The sequence below is a fragment of the Staurois parvus genome, unplaced genomic scaffold, assembly GCF_062004578.1.
Source record: "Staurois parvus isolate SC_StPar_1 unplaced genomic scaffold, SC_StPar_1.0 ptg000834l, whole genome shotgun sequence".
Lineage (NCBI taxonomy): Eukaryota > Metazoa > Chordata > Amphibia > Anura > Ranidae > Staurois > Staurois parvus.
Genome location: NW_028318630.1, coordinates 600,051 through 623,553, shown reverse-complemented (window position 1 = coordinate 623,553; position 23,503 = coordinate 600,051). Strand labels below are relative to the sequence as shown.

The 23,503-nt window shown below is 40.8% G+C and overlaps 1 protein-coding gene across 1 annotated transcript in view; it reads left to right on the top strand.

Moving 5' to 3' along the window:
• Positions 1–23,503, top strand: part of ELOVL4 (ELOVL fatty acid elongase 4) — a 51,361-nt gene that overhangs the window by 15,687 nt on the left and 12,171 nt on the right. Inside the window, exons 2-4 of the mRNA XM_089655348.1 lie at positions 14,844–15,031; positions 18,632–18,712; positions 22,949–23,120. Of these exons, the coding sequence (XP_089511474.1) occupies positions 14,844–15,031; positions 18,632–18,712; positions 22,949–23,120 (441 nt within the window). The remainder of the gene's footprint in view (positions 1–14,843; positions 15,032–18,631; positions 18,713–22,948; positions 23,121–23,503) is intronic.

Here is a 23,503-nt window from a genome sequence, read left to right as displayed (position 1 = left end):
CCATCAATCAGATTCACTTCCCTGGGAAGTTTAAGTTTGGGGATAAATCCAGCAGATATACAAAGGTAATTACATAGCACAGTATTCCAGAAGTACATCCATCATCACAGATGTGAGGAGTTCTATGGAATCTAGTGATATACATACAACTTTACATTTTGGCAAGGGAAGAGAAGCTGAACAGAGAAGACTCATCCTAGAAAGTTTGTTGAATTGCTTTCACACAGCTATCACCCAACATTTACACATTTTTTTATAATTGTATTCAAATGTAAAAATGTGTGAATCCTTGTTAATGATGTGTAAATCTTGAGTGACAACTTTTATAAAGAGAGCGCTAAGAATTTGTTCAGGAAGCCATTTCTGGCAGCCATCTAAACTTTACTCTAATTGGGATGTTCTCAGCATGGGCACAGCCAACTTACACAGTATACTGTTTACAAATCAAAGGTAGATAACCTGTACTGCTGCACAACCTCAGCAATGGAACATTATGTATTATGACACAAGCCTCAGTAGGAGGATCACAACAACCCAGGATGATGAAAGCCAGCTGCAGGTCACTTATAATTGAGTGAATGGTAGTTGCTAGCAACTATGGCGGGAATTAGATGCGAATTTGAGGTATTCACCCATTGTCTTGAACAGTGGTGTCAAACTGGCAGCCTTCCAGCTGTTGCCAAACTACAAGTCCCACGAGGCATTGCAAGGCTGACAGTTACAAGCATGGCTCCCAAAAGACAGGCATGATGGGACTTGTAGTTTCGCAACAGCTGGAGGGCTGCCAGTTTGACACCCCTGGTCTAGAACGTAACAGAACTCCAGAACTAGAGATGTGAAATTTCTGGAAATTTTGAGGCTATGAGAAAAAATAAGTTTAGCTTTTTTTTTTCTGGGAAAAAAAACATTTTTGGAAAAAAAAAAATCAGTGTGCAGTAGTTTACAAATTGAAAAGAGGCTTGCCCAAGGAACATCTGCTTGATGAACAGTATGATGGTTGTAATAATTTTAAATTTTCCTGCCAATATGCAGTTTAGTTATTGACAATGCTAATTCAGAAGCATATACTTCTCTTGTATTGTCTCCTGATTTTCAGGTGTCATTTTCTCTATAAATGAAGGTATTGGTTTTTTGAGAGGCAGTGGCTTGTAACACTTCCTCACTTAAAGATTCTGGTGAAGAAACACTTTGTGATGATCCAGAAGCAGCAGAAAGAGTGTTTCCAGACTGAGAACTCTGGAGGGATAGGCTATTTGCACTTTCATTATGGTCCTCATCATTTCATTCCATAACATATTTTTTAATGTTTTAAGCCACCTCTGGCATGCAAGGATGTGTTTTGTCATCCTTGTAGCTTTCAGAAAATAATATTTCTTCTCACAATATCTGCAAATTGTACCTTTGCTCTCAGCAGAATTTGCAATGTGGAAATGTTACCAAGCTCTAGATGTTGGTCTTACCATTTTACTGAGAGGAAAAGAAAAGCAAAAAAAACAAAAACGGGGCACACACCGATGGACCACTCAGTCTTTTTCTGCCATCACTTTTCTACATTTCTATGTGAAGAACATTAATAGGAATCATTTACAGGTTATAAACTAAATTGTTAGACAAATTTACCCTCTTACCTGTCATCTAAGGCCTGAGAGGAGAAAATAAACTATCAACCAGGGGCGGACTGACAACTCATGGGGCCCCCGGGCAATGGGGGATCATGGGGCCCCTGTGTCCTTGCCCAAACTCAAAAAAGCCTATGAAAAAGGTACCAGGGGCATCTCATGGGGCCCCCTACTGACCTCGGGCAGTGCCCGAGTTTCCAAATGGTCAGTCCGCCCCTGCTATCAACTACTGTATCCCAACAATCACCCAACTGTAGGAGGTACAAAATAGAGCCCACAAGCAAACTGAAACTGGAGCCTTTCCTCTGCAGTGCCTTCTAGTGGCAGAAACGCATTTTCTCTTGTTTTAGAACTGCATTGAGAAGTACAGTGTTACTTGAATTGTATTCCAGGATATGATTGTCTTCAGCTGAGAGAATTTGCCATAAATTAAGACTTTATATAAAGTCTCAGAAATCTTTCTTTAAAGTTATTATAATGTTATAAGGTTTGAATAAAATGTCATAGTTATAGTATTTATCATTGTAAAAGAACATATTCCACACTTTTTTTTTTCATTTTTCTATTAAAAAAACAAAAACGGCTTTGGAAGAAAAAAATGTCCCCATTTTTTTTTCCAGGCCTTCCAATCTCTATCCAAAACTGAAAAATAATTCCTTTTGGCATTTTCATGTTACCACCTTGTCTCACTTTCCCTTTCTTATCCAAAGATATAAAACAACGTATTTACTTCTGGCAGACTGCTGATTTCATTTAATTAACTTCAATCTGGATTGGATCCTAACCTTTGCACTGGATATGTCCTTTAATAAAGCTGCCAGTGGTCTACTGACTACAAAATCTAAAGTCCACTACTTCTCTTCTCCTTGATCTATCTTTAGACGACTCCATACTCTTTCCTTTTAGGTATCCAAGGCTTTCTTGGATCACTTCCAGTCACTCTAGCTGTCTCAAAGGGACCAGTGTGGGTTCACCCAGTATAGGATCTTTATAGTTTAGATACCTGTACAGTAACCACAATAGTCAAAATGTAGAACTCTCACCTTCAGAACCTACTACTTGTGGTCAGCAGATCCAGACACTTTTGTTGCCGTAGACTAATTGAAATTTGTTTGGTTCAGCAGGAACCAGCTGAATTTCAATCCATCCATGGGCAGGTTGGGGGTACTGAAGTAGATCTATTAATCAACTTCATCATAACAAGCCTGTTTTTTTTCATAAGATTACTGTCACTGGCTATAGCCGGCAGTAGTAATCATTGTATTCTGATGGCTGGGAAACCTCCCTCTGTCAGAATACAATAGTGCAGGGGTAGGGATTCCACCATTAACACTGACAAGTGAATTTCTTTCCTTCAACCCGTATTTAAAGGAAAGAAAATTGCATAATCTATGACCAGCCCTAGGCTGATAGTATATCTAGATCTATGGATAATTTTTTATAAAATCAACCTCTCTAGAAAAAAATCCTTAAAAGCTGGTGCAGGTATGCATGGGGTTCACCTAACGTTGCCTACACTTACCTTTGATATAGAGTCTAATCATTTTTTTATAGCCAAATTCCAGGCCATTCTGACATAGTTCCTACACTACTGGATAATGATGGAGATTGCTATTAACTCCCTCGCCCACAAATTCCTATCAGTCCATTCCTAAGATGAGCTGCCTATTAAAAGTGTGGGCAAACTGCGGAAATATCACCAAGTGCCAAATCTCTAACTGTCAGAACGCTCCGGCTATAAAAGCAAGTTGTGCTGCTGTTAACTTTTTTTTTGTTCTTTTTATGCCAGAATATTAATCTTATGCTCGGTTTATTTTGCTCATGTTTTATTACAGGTTTTTTTTTAACCTATCAAATGTAAATATAAACGGGGTGTATCCTCATCTTTAAAGCTTGTTTGACTCTTTAGCCATACCAGCAAAGAGTCCATTCCATCTGGTGAGTGATGATTGGATTGTAAATCATGGATGGTGTGAGCACCTTTTTTTGAAGATTTTGTTGAGCACTATTTCTGCGATTGGAGCACATTCTTATATTTTTGGGACATTTGTTTGGATTTTTTACACATTTATATATATTTTTTGCGCTGTGGAGTGTTTATATTTTCATTTGATTGTTTGTGTTTTTTTCCTTTCATGAGCAGCAGCATTTAGATTTGGATTATAGTTATATATAATTTTTTTTTCTTTGGCTCAGGTTTTACTTTATTCATTGTTTTTTTTAACCTGCCTCCTAGAGCAAGTGTAAATGGCACATACTGTCTCCTTTGGATTACTTCTTCCTCTTTTCCTACTCCATTTTTCTCTAATGTCTAAGCTTCTGCAGTCTCTCCTATTGTTATTTATTTCTAATGACATATTACAATATATTATCTTTTAATATATTATCTTATTTATTATAGTATATTATCTTTTTCAACCAGGGTGCCTTCAGGTGTCTTCAGGGGTGCCTTGGCAAAATTGGCCAAAAATTGTATACAAGCCAACAGGTGGATCAAGCCTGCCTTTTAGTTACACAAAGCCATAACATCATTGTACACATTACTTTTAGCCGTTGGCGTCCTAACAACCGATTATGTCATTTGTTGATAAGGAGGACTTTGAGCGTCTACATAACATCCTTGTTTGCCCCTCCTCTGCCCCCCTCCGTAAGCACTGGGGTCATATTAGCTGAGTGAGGGAGAGAAACTAAGGGAGAAGAGAAACATTGGAATACTAGTCAGTACCCATATGCCAAAGTATATTTGTTGTGGAAGAATAAATCACCTCCAATGTTGGGTGTCCTATATGTGTGAATGTTGCTGCAATATGTAAAACAAATAGCTTAGTTTTACAATAGGGCGACTTGAGATTGTGCAGAATTTTAAAGGGTGCCTTGACTAAAAAAAGGTTGAGAAACACTGATCTATTATATTAATTTCTGTAGGCGTAATTTGCTTATCTACAATAAATTAGGACTAGATTTTTTTTTTTTTTAAATTTCCTTTTACAATAAGTCTCCATTCACACCTGCACCTTTTGTAAACCCACATAAAATTGCAAAAAACTCACTAAAAATGCACGTTGCGTTTGCAGTTCCATTCATTGTAATTGGCCCCCAAAACGTGTCAAGAAAAAAAAAGTTTTGCTTCACAGAAAAACACGCAATTATTGTGGCAAGGCTCAACATGGCAAAAAGCTTCATGAGCTACTTTGCTGCTCATACTGCATCCCTTTGAAATGAATGGGATGCCCTAATTGTGTCACGCAAAAAACGCACGTTAGAAAAACACTAGCTACGTATGCAGCTGAAGTGGATTTTTAATGTTTATCCTAACAGTCTTAGGCTGGCCATACACTATACAATTTTCTGTACAATTTCTACCTAATTTCTTTTAGATTTACCTTCAACTATGTAGTGCAAGGGCCTGCATAATTGGATACAATTGAAAGTGTTGTTTAGGTTTGACCTCATATTATATGGTTTTTGGTAAATCTAAAGCAATTTTCTAAAGAAAATTGTATAATGTACAGTGGGGCAAAAAAGTATTTAGTCAGCCACCAATTGTGCAAGTTCTCCCACTTAAAAAGATGAGAGAGGCCTGTAATTGGCATCATAGGTAGACCTCAACTATGAGAGACAAAATGAGAAAAAAAATCCAGACAATCACATTGGCTGATTTGGAAAGAATTTATTTGCAAATAATGGTGGAAAAGAAGTATTTGGTCACCTACAAACAAGCAAGATTTCTGGTTCTCACAGACCTGTACCTTCTTCTTTAAGAGGCTCCTCTGTCCTGCACTCATTACCTGTATCAATGTCACCTGTTTGAACTTGTTATCAGTATAAAAGACACCTGTCCACAACCTCAAACAGTCACACTCCAAACTCCACTATGGTGAAGAGCAAAGAGCTGTCGAAGGACACCAGAAACAAAATTGTAGACCTGTACCAGGCTGGGAAGACTGAATCTGCAATAGGCAAGCAGCTTGGTGTGAACAAATCAACTGTGGGAGCAATAATTAGAAAATGGAAGACATACAAGACCACTGATTATCTCCCTCGATCTGGGGCTCCACGCAAGATCTTACCCCATCGGGTCAAAATGATCACAAGAACGGTGAGCAAAAATCCCAGGACCACACGGGGGGACCTAGTGAATGACCTACAGAGAGCTGGGACCAACGTAACAAAGGCTACCATCAGTAACACACTACGCCGCCAGGGACTCAGATCCTGCAGTGCCAGACGTGTCCCACTGCTTAAGCCAGTACATGTCCGGGCCGTCTGAAGTTTGCTAGGGAGCATTTGGATGATCCAGAACAGGATTGGGAGAATGTCATATGGTCAGATGAAACCAAAATAGAACGGTTTGGTAGAAACACAACTTGTCGTGTTTGGAGGAGAGAGAATGCTTAGTTGCATCCAAAGAACACCATACCTACTGTGAAGCATGGGGGTGGCAACATCATGCTTTGGGGCTGTTTCTCCGCAAAGGGACCAGGACGACTGATCCATGTACAGGACAGAATGAATGGGGCCATGTATCGTGAGATTTTGAGTGCAAACCTCCTTCCATCAGCAAGGGCATTGAAGATGAAACAAGGCTGGGTCTTCCAACATGACGATGATCCCAAACATACTGCCCATGCAACGAAGGAGTGGCTTCGTAAGAAGCATTTCAAGGTCCTGGAGTGGCTTAGCCAGTCTCCAGATCTCAACCCCATAGAAAACCTTTGGAGGGAGTTGAAAGTCCGTGTTGCCCAGCGACAGCCCCAAAACATCACTGCTGTAGAGGAGATCTGCATGGAGGAATGGGCCAACATACCAGCAACAGTGTGTGCCAACCTTGTGAAGACTTACAGGAAACGTTTGACCTCTGTCATTGCCAACAAAGGATATATAACAAAGTATTGAGATGAACTTTTGATATTGACCAAATACTTCTTTTCCACCATAATTTGCAAATAAATTCTTTTCAAATCAGCCAATGTGATTGTCTGGATTTTTTTTCTCATTTTGTCTCTCATAGTTGAGGTCTACCTATGATGCCAATTACAGGCCTCTCTCATCTATTTAAGTGGGAGAACTTGCACAATTGGTGGCTGACTAAATACTTTTTTGCCCCACTGTATGGCCATACATTATACAATTTTCTTGAGATTTCATGAGGTCAAACTCAAACAACACTTTCAGTTGTATCCAATTAGCCCGGCCCTTGCACTACACAGTTACAGGTAAATCTAAAAGAAATTGGGCAGAAATTGGACAGAAAATCGTAAGAAAATTGTATAGTGTACGGCCAGTCTTCGGCTTCTTGCACACAGATATCTAAAAAAAAGCCATGCCTTTAGGCATTCAGACTTTTTTTTTTTCCTGATCTGAACACAGCCCATTGTTTTTAATGGGCCCATAGACACAGGTGCGTAAACTTGCACTGCGTATAGATCAGTATAAAAAGAAATTACAAAAATCTGCATTGCTGGACAGTTTTTGAATGTGCATGGCGTACACGCATATGACACAATCCAAGGGAAACTAGAAGAATTTTTCCATGTGTGCACACCCAACATAATCCAAGAAGCTGCTAGAAGATTTTTTACACGCCTGTACACACATTTGTCATCCAGCCCATCCTCATGTTTTTATGCAGGGACTTTCCCGCAGGAATCTGATATTCATACATCATTACTGCGTGGGTTAGAAGAACACAAATGTTTTTTTTTCTGCTGTGGTGACATGCATGACTCTCATAAGCTCTGCCTGTAGGCAAGCCATCATTTGAAGCAGCTGGGGACACTTTAGATTGGTGTGTTAAGACCTGAAAAATTTCTTTTAGGACTCAGATAATGTCATCATGAAGATTTCCTGTGGGAAATCAAATCTTGCCTTTTACCACAAGCAGCAAGAGAAATGCGTATTGATTTTTCTTAACATATGGACCTTGGAGGATGTAGATTGCTGTATTGTGCTGTAGATGGTAAAATATCACTGCTCCTTGACCACTTGCAGAGAGATGTGTTAATGGTATGGATACAGTATCCTACAATAATCTCCTCTTATTAAAAATTGCATGATAAAGTGTACTGCAAGCGCCAGATCTGTGACTACAACCGTGTCATGCTGGTTTCAGCGGTAATAATTTAACACTGTACAATAATAAAGTGTAATTACAGTATACATACTAGAAAATATGAATGTTGTAAATGTCATTTATTAACCGCTTCTATACTGCTTTATAGCAGAACTACTGCTACAGGGTGGCAGGGCTGCGCAAAATCACATGTATATACATGATTTTGTATTTCTGGTTAGAGGGCGCGCGTACCGTTCTACCCGTGCTGCCATTGGCGGCTTCAGCTGTTGATCTCCGGGTCCCGGTCTCAGATTCCCCACCGGCACCCGGCGATCACCGAGGAACACTGACAGAGGAGAGATCTGTATGTAAACAATACAGAAAAAACAGAATAAGGACCTCCTGTGCTACTAAATAAACAAATGACAATTAAGAGGAGGAGGCTGCTAACACCCAACCATATACCAAATGGATATTATGCAGATTATAGAATAATATTGTGCAGCGCAGTGAATAATATGGTGCTCACCCCTTTCAGCATAGTAGAGCAATACAAAGCAGCATGCTTACACAGTGACTCTAATTTCACACTGATCCACCTCAAAAACACAGAAAGCGTAGGTGCCACGCTTTCTGGGCATTTTTTAAAGGACACATGACTTAAAAACTGCACCAAAACCGCTTCTCAGAGACATTTTTGAGTTATTTTTCAGGCTTTTTTCATTGATTTCAATGGGAAGAGGCATTTTGAGGTGTTTTTAAGGTGCTTTCCAGGCGTTTTCCATTGATTTCAATGGGAAGAGGCATTTTTGGGCCGTTTTTTTTTAACTCCCGAAACATGCCCCAAAGATGCTGCAAAAAGGAGTTTTTACACGCGCAATTCCTCATTGTGAAAAAATACATAAATATACATTCACATACATAGGGAAGCAGTTTTCTTAAGCTTTTCAGGCGCTTTTTTTTAACACAAAAACGCTTGAAAAACTCCTCAGTGGGATGAAGCCTAAAAAAGCACACATCACATAATGTGAAACACACACAGCACACAGTTAACCCTTTGATCACCCCAGATGTTAACCCCTTCCTGCTCAGTGTCATTAGTACCATGTCAGTGCTTTTTATTAGCACTGATCACTGTATTATTGTCACTGGGGATGTCAGTAGCAGTTAGTCAGTGTCAGTTAGTGTCAGAATGCCCCCCCGCAGTCCTGCTAAAAGTCACTGATCGTCGCCTTTACTAGTATAAAAAATTGGTGAAAAAATTCCAGTATATATACTGCCATTTGTAGATGCTATAACTTTCATGTAAACCAGCGGTTCTCAACCTGGGGGTCGAACGACGCTTCCACAGGGGTCGCCTAAGACCATCGGAAAACACATATTTCCGATGGTCTTAGGAACCGAGACACCGCTCCTCGCCGCCGCTGCCGCCACCGCCGTCTCCAGGTGTGGGCGGGATGACATGCCGCCCCTGTCATCTGGACACACTTCGAGATCAATCCTCGCCTGTGATTGGCCGCCGGCACTGTAGCTCAGGAGAGGCACACAGGCGGCCAATCACCGGCAAGGAGGTGGAGCTTGGAGAGGAGGAGCCGAGCGGCACCGCGAAGATCGAGCGAGTGAAGAGGAGGAGAGCGGCCGGAGAAGGAAGACATCTGACAGGTAAGTGTCGGTACCATGGGAGAGGGAGGGAGCGAGCGAGCCCAGGCTGGAGCAGGGGTCTGCAAGGTAAGTATCATTGGTGTCAGTGGGAATAGTGCCCCATCATTGGTGTCACTAATACCAATGATGGGGCACTATTCCTCCCACTGACACCAATGATGGGGCACTATTCCTCCCCCACTGACACCAACGATGGGGCACGATTCCTCCCCCCACTGACACCAAGGATGGGGCACGATTCCTCCCCCCACTGACACCAAGGATGGGGCACGATTCCTCCCCCCACTGACACCAAGGATGGGGCACGATTCCTCCCCCCACTGACACCAAGGATGGGGCACGATTCCTCCCCCCACTGACACCAAGGATGGGGCACGATTCCTCCCCCCACTGACACCAAGGATGGGGCACGATTCCTCCCCCCACTGACACCAAGGATGGGGCACGATTCCTCCCCCCACTGACACCAAGGATGGGGCACGATTCCTCCCCCCACTGACACCAAGGATGGGGCACTATTCCTCCCCCCACTGACACGGATGATGGGGCACTATTCCTCCCCCCACTGACACGGATGATGGGGCACTATTCCTCCTCCCACTGACAGCGATGATGAGGCACTATTCCTCCTCCCACTGACAGCGATGATGGGGCACTATTCCTCCCACTGACACCGATGATGGGGCACTATTCCTCCCACTGACACCGATGATGGGGCACTATTCCTCCCACTGACACCGATGATGGGGCACTATTCCTCCCACTGACACCGATGACGGGGCACTATTCCTCCCACTGACACCGATGACGGGGCACTATTCCTCCCACTGACACCGATGACGGGGCACTATTCCTCCCACTGACACCGATGACGGGGCACTATTCCTCCCACTGACACCAATGACGGGGCACTATTCCTCCCACTGACACCAATGACGGGGCACTATTCCTCCCACTGACACCAATGATCGGGCACTATTCCTCCCACTGACACCAATGATCGGGCACTATTCCTCCCACTGACACCAATGACGGGGCACTATTCCTCCCACTGATACCAATGACGGGGCACTATTCCTCCCACTGATACCAATGATGGGGCACTATTCCTCCCAATGACACCAATGACGTGGCACTATTCCTCCCACTGACACCAATGATGGGGCACTATTCCTCCCAATGACACCAATGACGTGGCACTATTCCTCCTACTGCAAAATTACAGTTATGAAGTAGCAACGAAAATAATTTTATGGTTGGGGGTCACCACAACATGAGGAACTGTATTAAGGGGTCGCGGCGCTAGAAAGGTTGAGAACCACTGATGTAAACCAATTAATTTACAGGTATTGGGATTTTTTTTTAGCAGACATGTAGCAGAATACATGTTGGCCTAAATTTATGATGAAATTTGATTTTTTTTTTTCATTTGTTGCTGGATATGTTTTATAGCAAAAAGTAAAAAATATTGGGGTTTTTTGTTTTAAATTGTCGGGGTTTTTTTGTTTATTGCACAAAGAATAAAAACTGCAGAGGCGATCAAATACCGAAAGAAAGCTCCATTTGTGGGGAAAAACTACACAAAACAAGTCCCGCTGAATGTATCTCCTGCCTACTTCATATTTTACATACTTTTTTTCTTGGACTGTACCAATACCAATATCTCTACAAGTACGCACAGTGGCCCACCTCTACACTACATGCTATCTTCCGCAATTACCACCCTTCAAAATAACCGTGAGAATTGCAGCGTATTGCAACGTACATAGCAGCAGCTGCAGAGGTTTGGAATTTTTTTTTTTTTAAAAAACTACTTGTCCAAGGGACTAAGTCGGGGGCCAAATCTACTTGGCCCTCATGACAATCTACTTGTCCTGGTACAAAAAAAAAAAAAACATTTTTGCCAGGATGGAAAATATGGGTTGATGTTTTTTATTGGGCAGAGGTGCTTTTAGGAATGTCTAAGGCTTTTAAAAATTAAAGGGGCTTTATGACAACTTAAACTTTTTAATGTTTTTTCTTTTTAGCCTAAAAATTCCTAAAAATGCCCTGAAATTATATATTTTTTAAAGCAGAGGCCCTAGAGAATAAATTGGTAGGTGTTGTAATTTTTTTTATGTCACATTGTATTTGCACAGTGATTTTTTTCAAACACAATTTTTTGGGAGAAAATAAACTTTCTTTTTAATTTTAACGCAATAAAAAACCCAATACATAACACACTTTTTTGGTAAAATATAAAAGATGATAAAATAGATACCAAACATGTCACGCTTTGACATTTCGTACACCTGTGAAACAGCAACAAACAGCATACATTTTGCTATCCATAGGCAACACTTTAAAAGCCTTTACATTTTACCACTTTAAATTTACACAGGAGGTCTGGTGCTAAAGTTACTGCCCATGATCTGATGTTCATGGTGATACTTCACATGTGTGAGACGATCGCTGTTTGCGTGCGGGACCGACACATACATTCACCTTTGTGCAGGGGGACAGGGGTGCTTTAAATTTTATTTTTTTCTTTTTACGCTGTCACTTTAAAGGATAAGTTCAACTTTTTGCCAAAAATATTAAGTGCACATTTTTATGCAGGTAAAAAAATGTGCATTTAGTAAGTGCACAGTGGTAGGTAGGGGAACCCCAGAGAGGCTTACACTGTAAATAACATAGCATGCAGCATATATTCAGAGCTCCAGAAAGTGTTCAGTCAACTGTGAGATTGGAAAGTGGTCAAGCCAAGGCTGCCAGGTATGTCAAAATTTATCATGTGCATCATTAAGGATCACCATGACTTTTTCATTAGTCATTGTACCTTAAATGGGGTGCTTTACCTTGTCAAAGCTGAGCCAGCAATTTACACTCCCTCGCTATCGTCTGCTTCGTCGCCATGAAAATATGGGTGATTAGTGTGCACTCCTGACTGGTGACGTGGTGCAAGAGCACTTTCCAGGGGTCCTTTTGCAGAAGTTCACCGTTGTAATTAAATGCTCTATGCAGATAAGTGGCTTTAGTTTTTTCAAAAATACTGCACAGCATTATAATTTGGAGTATAATTTAGGTATCATACCTGTAGGCTCAACATGGCCCAACCACAGCCTAGCTGAAAAACTACTAAAATCCCAGTGTTTTCCCCATGTAGTAAATCTTTGAAATGGAAACCAATGATTTCAAAGTATAGTTAAAAAAAATCGTACAACGCAGCAAAAATTAAAGAGAGTTTTTGGGCAGTTTTACTTTTATTTAGCTTTTTGAAAGTTTTTATAAATACCATATCATTTTTTCTTTAGAAGTCTATAAATGTAAGCTGTATCGAGCAGGGCCCTCTGATTTTTCCTTTATTGAATTGTATTGTAATTGTACTGTCTGCACTCATGTTGTAAAGTGATGCCCAAACTGTTGGCGCTATACGAATCCTGTATAATAATAATAAATACTATGTTTGTTTGTTTCTAAAAACTAATGCTGTGATCACAATAAAAGAAAATTAGGCAGTCTGCTAGTAATAAATCTATCATCCATCCCCTCTCTTGAAAGCTTTACATCAGTTTTTATATGTATCTTTTTTCTTTTTTTTTTGCTGATTAAAGCACTAATCACATGCCTTAGGGAATCTCTGGTAACCAAGGGATGTGCGGTTCAGTCACAGGGATGTAAGTCATCTGAACCTGGGCCTAGCATTGCATTTCTGACTGTATGCTAAACTGACAGATATCTGGGGACTGCTGTCATGCATGTAATGCTATCTTTCATTCACAGAACTATTTTGTAGCCAAGAAAAGCGCGATCAAGTGAAACTAATCTACAGGCCACAAGGCTGTATCCTCGCATAATACTGATGTGACTAAACCATTTAAGTGTATTGTCTGTGTCACTGCTTATTTTGCTCTTATTACTTCTAGCATTTTGATCTCCGAATATCAGCTGTCATCAAGGTTAGAAAAGCTTTAGGGATTGTTTGATAGAATAGGTTTGACAGCCCTGCTTTTTTACAGGTATTTTGTGCTTATTGGCTGTCTAGTAATTATTTTGTGTAATAATTTGTGGTTCTGTCTGCAAAAAGTGACATTTTTGTTGTAATATTTGTATGTGTACTGAAGAAGGCCCCTTTTACACAGGCGGACTGATCGGGTCTGCCTGTCCATTTTTCAGGGGGACCTGATCGGACCCTCAATTGTTCTCTATGGAGCAGCTGGTGTAAAGGGACATGTGTCCATTTACACCCGCCTACATCCGATATGCTAAACACAGACAGATGGGGATGTTCCCCATCTGTCTAGTGCAGTGGTCTCCAAACTGCATCCCAGGGGCCAGATGCGGCCCTCTGCTTGCTTTTATCTGGCCCTTGGGGCACTATTTTATACACAGATACCAACAATGGGGCATAATCTCCCCCCCAAATGACACTCCTGAAGGGGTGTTTTTCCTCCCACTGACACCAACAATGGGGCACAATTCTTCTCACCAACACCAATGATGGGTCATTGTTTTTTTCCCTGATGTGGGGAACTTTTATACTTTCAATGGCTACAGTTCAACCCCCCTAAAGGGGGTCTGAAGGACAATAAAGTGGTCCCGTGTTTTGAAATTTTGGAGACCCCCTGGTCTAGTAGATTGGATCAGATGGCAGTCAGGTGTAAACGGACAGGCAGTCCATTTACATCCAATCGCCCATAGAGGAGAGAGTGCTGGGTCCATGTCCATAATGCATAAGCAGAGTGGACATGGGCCACTCATTCACCTGCTCAGCGGGGATGCGTGGACGGATCCCCCGCTGAACAAGCAAACTGCAATGAAGTCTGCCCCGTGTGGAAGGGACCGAAAATGGCTTATAAAAATACTCTTTAAAGACAGAGGCATATGAGCTAGTGTTGGCTGACCAAGAGATGCTCTTTTCTTTGGCTTCCGTTGTTTGTGAAGGGGTGAAAAACAGTTCATTGGACTTGTGATGTAATTTATTGTCCTTTTTTATATGGTTGTTATCTACTTGCTAGCTGCGGTGTTGGTTGGTTGTGCACCAAAGAAAGGGAAGGGGGGCACCCTGTCTGACATTGCAACTAATGTTAGAGTATTGTACCTTACAAACATAATGCTTCCCTGGATACTGTGGAAAACACTGTTGTTTTTTCCACTGGATATAACGACCAACGTAGAGTGATCAATAGAGTTATTAACACACTGGCCAATTCTACTACAAGACAATAAATTACAAAGAGTATTGGCAAAAAGACTGAAAGTATTATTATTTATTTATTAATTACAGGTACATATGTAGCGCCGTCAATTTACGTCACGTTTTACCTACCGCTTTACCACCGGAGGGCTTTGTTCTAAGGTAAGTATTTCATAATGTGCTAATATGCAATACATACTAGCACATTATGCCATTGCCTTGCAGGGGATTTGTCTTCAAAGGCTGTTGTCTACTACCACTTTAAAATTTTATTTTTGATATTTGATGTTACAATGAATGTTAACTAATGCATATTTTCTTCTCTCAACAGATAAACGCGTTGAAAAATGGCCACTGATGCAATCTCCACTGCCAACACTGGCTATCAGCACTCTCTATCTCCTCATTGTATGGCTGGGCCCCAAATTCATGAAGAATCGAGAACCTTTCCAATTACGCTACTTGTTGATTGCCTACAACTTTGGGATGGTGATCCTGAACTTCTTTATATTTAAAGAGGTTAGATTATTTCATTAGTTTCATTATAGGACCAGTGCTGTTATAGTTTCCCCATACACAGTGCCCCTATGTAGGAATTCCTTATAACTATGTGTATTTTATAACTAGCTATAACCTTAGTCAGCATATAGTCTGCAGCTCCTAAACTGAATTAACAATTTTGTTATTATATTATTTTCCAATAATGGTATGAAAAGCTACAGTCTGTATTCAAAAATGAGTGTTTACATGCTTTTTTGTATAAGGAACCACTGCCTTGCTTGCAGTCATGGTATTTAAAGACTGCTCAGTATTGCTAGTGGCTGGGACAGGTCCATTTAGCCAAGTGGCAAAGATTCTTGAAGCCATGGCAGTAGGAAGTTGGCTCATAGGAATCTGCTACGCAATCTTGCTGTCTTAAAGCGGAGCTCCACCCAAAAGGGGAAGTTCCGCTTTAAGCCTTTGTCCCCCGCTCCCCATTAATGATTGGCACCTTTGGGGAGCGGGTACCCGAATCTGACAGGTACCCGCTCCCACTTCCGCTGTGATCGCCTGCGCCTCCCTCCCCCGTAGTCTTCTGGGACACGTGACAGGTCCCTGAAGACTACGGGGCCATTCACAAGGCGCAGCGCTTCTCACGTATGTGCCCACACTGAAGATGCCGGTGCCAGGGAGAGAAGACAGCCAGTGAAACCAGTGGTGTTGAGGGCACCGTTGGACCGAGGGACAGATGGCGGTAATTTAAAAGTCAGCAGCTACAGTTTTTGCAGCTGCTGACTTTTATTTTTTTTTTTTTAGGTGGAACTCCGCTTTAAGGTATGTTCAAACCAGATGTGCTGGGACTGCGTTGGGTGGCTTTTCCAGCACAGTCCCTCCTATGTGCCTGGTTCACACCGCTGCACTGCAATGGTGTGCAGGCACAGTGCACTGAGAAAAAGTACTGCATGTTATCTCTTTGTAAAGTCCCATACAGTACTCTGGCCTATTTGTGGACAGGGATGGGTTTAGAGCCAGAGAATCTGAGGACTCTGGGACACGTCCTCTCTGGCCATTCAGTTATACTGGCCAATTCACTTAAGGTGGGCATTGATGGATCGAAATTTGGTCGGTTCAGCAGGGACTGGCTGAATTTCAATCCATGTGTGTCCATGCCTGTTGACATATATCGATCATTAGATTAACTTTTGTGAAACGGGCTTGTTGGAAAACCTTTCTTCATCAGCCGGCTGCAACTGCTCATCTGTGTTTTCTGACAGCGGAGAGTCTGCTGGCTGATCAAAAAAAAAGTAATCCACTGTATGTTACCCCTTAGTCACACAATGCTAGGCTGAAATATTGAAAATGAGGAGTGTTGTTAGATAAGCTACTGTGCATGTAGCCGCTACATTTACTCATCCAGTTTTGGGGACGTTACTCTTAACTGTGATAACTTGCTGAACCGCAGCGGCTAAAGCACACTAGCTTTCTGTGTACTATAATAGGTCTGTGATGGATTAGGCTGTGACCACTCAGCTGTATCCTGTCCTTCAATTCTGGAGAGAGAAGCTGACGTACATCAGGATTTTAAAAGACCTCAATCTGTGCAACAGGCCTTGCTTTTAGTTTCTAAAAGGACTATCCACCCAAAAGTAGAGATGTGCACAGCGGAAAAATTTGTTTCGGATTCGTTTGTTAAGTTAACAATTTCGTCTTGTCATATTTGTTCTGTTAGAATGATTCATTTTCGGAATTAGTTTTGTATATCCCTTATGTTCCAAATGATTTGAATTTTGGAACATGGCTATATTCTTTTTATTTTATTCTGTTATATTCTTTCCTTTTCTCTCCTATTCCATTTTGAATTATAATTTCAGAAGACAGCTATATTCTTTCTATTTTATTCTATTATATTCTTTTCTCTTCTGTTCTATTTTAAATTAGAATTTCAGAAGACGGCTATTTTCTTTCTATTTCAATCTATTCTTTTCAATTCTATTCTATTCTTTTCTCTTCTATTTGAAATTTTAATTTTGGAAGACAGCTATATTCTTTCTATTTATTTAATTCTGTTTGATAGTAAAATTTCAGAAGACGGCTATATTCTTTCTGTTTTATTCTATTTAAAATTTGAAATTTGGAAGGCAGCTATATTCTTTCTATTTTATTCTATTTATTTGAAATTCAAATTTTGGAATACAGCTATATTGTTTCTATTTTATTCTATTCTAATATATTCTATTTTTTCTTTTCTATTCTTTTATGTTCTATTCTTTTATTTTCTATTCAGTTCTTGCATAGTCTATTCCTTTATATTCTGTTGTTCTGTTCTATTTTATTCCATTCTTTTCTATTATATTGTATTCTATTCTTTTATTTTCCATTCTATATTACTCTATTCTGTTTTATTCTATTCTGTTATTTTATTCTATTCTATAAAGCAGCCTAAGTAGGAATCATCATCTTAGTTCACTTTTATACCTTACTGTATTTATTGCAATATGTTTCCGCTTCGAATTCAATTTCAAATTCGTTTTCAAATTCGGATAATTTGTTTCGTTATAATTTATTTTGATTTTTAGAAATTCGTTACTATTGTGATTTGGATATTCGGGTACATCCAAATCTCCGAATAACAAAACTTTCATCTGAATTTCAATTTGTAACATAACGAATTGTACATGTCTACCCGAAAGAGATAACTTAGTTATGGGTGCCTCATCAACCACTGGCTTCTTCAGTTTCTTGCATATTCCGACAGCTCTAATTCCCAGTACTGTTCCCCTCCTATCTGGGAGATTTGGGTGTTCCCATCAACCTTTGTGTGTTTCAACATTTGTTGCATTCTGCATAATGTTATGGCTAGTTTTACGCTAGCCAGAACGGTAAATTGCAGTGCAGTCCAGATTTTAGTGCATTACACTGCTTAATTTTGTTCTTGTTTCACTTCATTTGAAGTGTCACATAGTGACATTTTATTCATGTCACTGCATAGCAGCATAGCGCGTTGCACTGCTGTTTGGTGATATGCAATGCCATCCAGTGCGCTGTCAAAAAAATGGAGACGTGCCGCATTTTTTTTGCACTGATTGCCCATCACACCAGCATTGTGGTGTAAATGTGGCACATAGAAAACAATGGTTTTCCATGCACCCTAGTGGTGACCTGTGTTTTTCCAATACAGAACAACACAGGTCACCATACATAGTGTGAACAAACTCCAATTAACTTAAAGATCCAGCAGAGATAGCAGGACCCCTCATAATTAACACAGCAGATATGCAGGCAGAAAACTTCAAGCAAAGATCTCACCAAAAGAGTGCCCACAGATGAAAGAAAATGTTAGAGTAGTAGTGATTGAGTTGTGGCTTCTAAAATTCTTTCTTTTTTAATTTGTTTTGTTATTGTTATTTTATTTCTCTCTTTTTATAGTTCATATAGACATTCTGTATGTTTTTGTCTCTTGGATATAACTGTTTCCCTTTCAGTTGCTAGAGTGGTGTGCAGAATACAGACACCACAGTAAGCAGCTAGACTTCCATTGTGTCTACAGCAAACTGTACTGTTGTGGGTCACTGCATTCTGGAGCAGTCTTTGCACCAACTCATAGGATGTCTGATTGTGAATCTTTTTTTTATCTTGCAGCTATTTTTAGGAGCCAGATCAGCAGGATACAGTTACATATGTCAAACTGTAGATTATTCTGATGATGAGAATGAAGTCAGAGTAAGTATTTGATTTGATTAGTGTCTTAGAACATTGTGTGATGATTTTTTTTTTTTTTTTTTGTTCATGCCGTAGTAGTTTTCGCTATGGAACTTTTGTAGATCTGCATGACCATTATATATTATAATGTCAGGTTTACAAAGTGAAAAAGAAGATAATTCTAATAAATATATATGTTGTAGAACACTGAAGGCAAAGCTTCCCCCAAAAATGATATTGCAGGGCCTTTACATCCTTTTTTTTTCTCGGTGACTCCAAGATTGAGCATTTGAGACTTTAAGATGAACATAAAATAAATAAATCACGTAAATTCATATTATGTGATCTGTCTTGCCTATAAAGAGCCCTGTAACTTTATTTCAGCTTATTTTGTGATCAGAAGCTCCTGCCAGACAACATAGCCAAGTCACCATTAGTAATACAGCTTTGTCCATCACCCATCCTAGTCTGTGATAGGACAATAAAAGAGCAGCAGGACACTGATGAGGACCTCAATTTGCTCTTCCCTCTTTGTTAGTAACAAAGTCTTAATTGGCTCAAGAGTGCTGACCATTACCCATGCAGTGCTTGTAGGCAGGTGGATGTCAGATGGTTGAGCTTTATTAAAATGTTTTACTTTTTAAGTTGAAGTACATGGTTTAAATTTAGAATAACCATGTAGCACTGTTTAGTTGTGTTTGCCCTGCTGAGGTGGTACTACCTGGAAGGTAAGGATTAACTCTGTTAGTGTGGTTTTCCCAGGCTTTTTTGGGAAATAGATAAAGAATGAGAGTGCAGCGCTAACCCAAATAGCGATTAAACATATGATAGACCACATATGATAGTGGATCAGTAAAATGTCAGTGTAAGTTCATCAGATGTGCTGAAAATGCATACAGTCTCCAATATGTAAAGAACCAAAAGTAGTGACTTCCAGAAATGATAATAGCCAAATAATGCACTAACCAGATAGCGCATATTAAAGCGCATGGAGCATTTAAGACCTGCCCCTGGTGCTCAGCCACGGTATCACTGGAGCCAGGAGATGTCATCTATAGGGTGACCACTAGATGTCATCTATCCGGATGGAAGCTGAGTCCAGCCACTGTATTAGAGGATCAGGCGGATGTCATCTATAGGGCGACCACTAGATGTCATCCGTTCCAGGAGGAGCTGTGTTATGGATCCAGGGATGTCACTTGCAGATGTGTCCTTTGCTAAGCACAGCCCCAGGACCTTCAGAATTACAGGCTCCCCAGAAATAAAGAGCCCGTGGAAAAAGGCCTCAAATAGTGTGATATCGTTTATTAAAGTAGGTAAATAATCAGAAAAGAACTTACTAACAACGGTTCAGCTGCTCATAAACGGCCAGACCAGAGGTACATGTACACAGGGAAGTGCCAAGCGATTTATATCCTGTGTACATGTACCTCTGGTCTGGCCGTTTATGAGCAGCTGAACCGTTGTTAGTAAGTTTTTTTCTGATTATTTACCTACTTTAATAAACGATATCACACTATTTGAGGCCTTTTTCCACGGGCTCTTTATTTCTGGGGAGCCTGTAATTCTGAAGGTCCTGGGGCTGTGCTGAGCAAAGGACACATCTGCAAGTGACATCCCTGGATCCATGACACAGCTCCTCCTGGAACGGATGACATCTAGTGGTCGCCCTATAGATGACATCCGCCTGATCCTCTAATACAGTGGCTGGACTCAGCTTCCATCCGGATAGATGACATCTAGTGGTCACCCTATAGATGACATCTCCTGGCTCCAGTGATACAGTGGCTGAGCACCAGGGGCAGGTCTTAAATGCTCCATGCGCTTTAATATGCGCTATCTGGTTAGTGCATTATTTGGCTATTATCATTTCTGGAAGTCACTACTTTTGGTTCTTTACATATTGGAGACTGTATGCATTTTCAGCACATCTGATGAACTTACACTGACATTGTACTGATCCACTATCATATGTGGTCTATCATATGTTTAATCGCTATTTGGGTTAGCGCTGCACTCTCATTCTTTATCAATTACTTTGGAGGTTCCCGAGGTGCCTTTTTGTGCAAGCAGCTACCGTACTTACACCTATACACTGCGCTCGATTTTATATATAGATTTTATATATAAGTTTATTTTTTTTGGGAAATACTTCCCTCTGCTGGGGCAAACACCTAAAAAAGGAGGGACCACCTCTCAGGGCACCATAGTTGGTAAGGTGGCTGAACGGGGAACGTTCAGGTCTCCTCATCCAAGGACATGCTGCTAAGAATGTGATCCTTTACTTTGCACTTAACCCCCAACTGAGGGAGCACATTCAGGGTTCCAAGAGTTTGGACTCATGCTTTGGACTTAAAAGGACTTACTCACCTAATTAAGGTAAGTCGACCTCATGGGGCAATCAGGGGCACCAGTGGACTAACTAAGGGGTACTTAGAAGATTATGTACATGAGTGTGTATCGAAGACATCTTTGTTAAACTGTTCATTTGCTACATTAAAACAACTTCAGCAAAGAATGTTTTTTGTTATTCAACTTGGCCTGGGCTGAAGTTACTTGAGGACAACTTTAAAGGGGTTCATGCATGTATGACATATCACATGAACAGAGCTTATTAGGGGACAAGACGAGACAGAGAAGATGCAGTGCAATCGTCTAACATGCAGTGAAGCTATTTGAAGGAGGCTATATTGCCGTTGCTAATGACCACAATATTAATGTCAAGTGCACAAGCACTCAGCCAGTCGGGAAGTTGACTTGGCAAAGATGATAGCAGGACCTGGTAGTGAAAGAACTTGTATGCTTAGGCTCCTTCCCTAGCGACCAGAACCCCAATACTGGGTTTGATGCATGACATGGGGCATCGCAAGGACCCATCCTGGAAGTTGCAGAAGATAGAGTGAGGCCTCACCCGAGCATGGGTGTCGTACATGGGTCACTCTTCCTAGAATTCAAGTGTAATATACAAATCAATGTCACTGGGAGTGAGATGACAGGTAACTAGGTTGGTGGAGACCAAGTACAAGCTCAGTGGTACCAGCTCAGAAATGGTGCACAACAAAAGTGAAATAAGATTTATGAAGTGTAATGAAGGACTGATGTCCATAGTGAACAATGTGATGTGTTCTTATGGAGAAGCACCGCTTTCAAGTTGGAGTGCTACCTTAACGCCAGTCTAGCATTAAACGCCAGTTATAAGTAGTTGGAGCTATATTTATATCTATAGGAATACAGAAGGATACTAGGCCTTCATTTATATATGTATTACTCAAAGCTTTCTGCAGTTAGGTACAGAGGTATGGGAGAGGCCCACAGCAAAACCTCATGTTTAAACTTTTTCTGCATCTTCTAGACTGTTCTAGTTTCATGTACTCCAGAAACAGTGTCAGTTTCCACATAGAGGGGGTTGTTATTTCTCTAAAACAGTGGGATTTTGTTGAGTGGACAGTTGAAATGTAAATCTTCTCTACTGAAAGCGGAACTTCATCCAAAAGGGAAAGTTCCTCTTTCTGTTTTCTCCCACCCCCTCCTCTACATCTTCTGACACATTACATTTTTTGGGGGGATTGGGTACCTAGTTTTGATAGGTACCCACTCCTATTTCAGCTCAGATTGCCTAGACAGTCTCAGTGAAATTTCACCCCTCTTCTCTGCCCACTACCTTTTGGGACACATCACAGGTCTCAGAAGGCTACAGGACCATTCACACAGCGCAATGCGGCTCATGTATATGCAGTGAGAAGCTGACTTTGAAGCCACAAGGATTCAGAGCCAGATTCCCACACTAAAGAGGTTGGTGCCGGGGATCTGAAGACTGGTGAAGAACTGGCTCGGGTGAGGACAGCATGGGATCCCTGGACAGATAAGTGTCCTTTGTTGTTGCTGATTTTTAATTGTTTGTTCCTTGGGTGAAGATTCTCGGTAAAGAATTAATAAATGGATAATTTGTGGTTGTCCTATCTGATAACAAAGCTATGAGGGATGTCTGATCTAGAAACTGTGTGGTCCAACAGGGATTTAGCTTTACTCTTGCAAGTATTCTGTATACAAGAACATATAAGAATGTGCAATACTTACTCGTGGGTGGGTAGATTTAGAAATTGAGTTGCGGAGCTCTTACCTTCACTGATATTAGAAGCTGCTGAATGATTTTAGTAACTTCTACATTTTAAAAATATTTTTGAAATATACTGTATATTTGTGATTTGGATTTTATGTGCTCTTCTCACTTACTATTCTCTGTGTTACTTGTTACAGGTTGCTTCTGCTCTATGGTGGTACTATGTCTCTAAAGGAGTGGAGTACTTTGACACAGTATTTTTTATACTAAGGAAGAAATTTAATCAAATTAGTTTCCTCCATGTGTATCACCACTGTACAATGTTTACCTTGTGGTGGATTGGAATCAAGTGGGTCGCTGGAGGACAATGTATGTATCTCTGTAATTTTGGTAGCCTTCTATAATATCCTGGCTCACAAGTGTTTACCCTTTTCTGTTCCACACAATACTGCTCACGGCTAGTTCCTGATATTTTGTTTATGGGTGCTGGCTGTGGAATCACCAGCATCATTTTGTTCCTTTAAAGTGGTTGTAAACCCTCACATATACCCAGTGAAGTGACTAGCCTCAGGTGGTACACAGAGATGAAACGAAGTTGTACCTATCTATCTGCATCATTTTGTCCTCTACATCTGTTCAAAGTGCTGAATTTATAAAGCTTGTAGAGCTGTCAAAAAAGGGGAGGAGAGCTCTGCAGAGCTCAGTGAGGAGATCTCTCAGAGCAGATTGGAGGGAAGGGACACACCCCCATC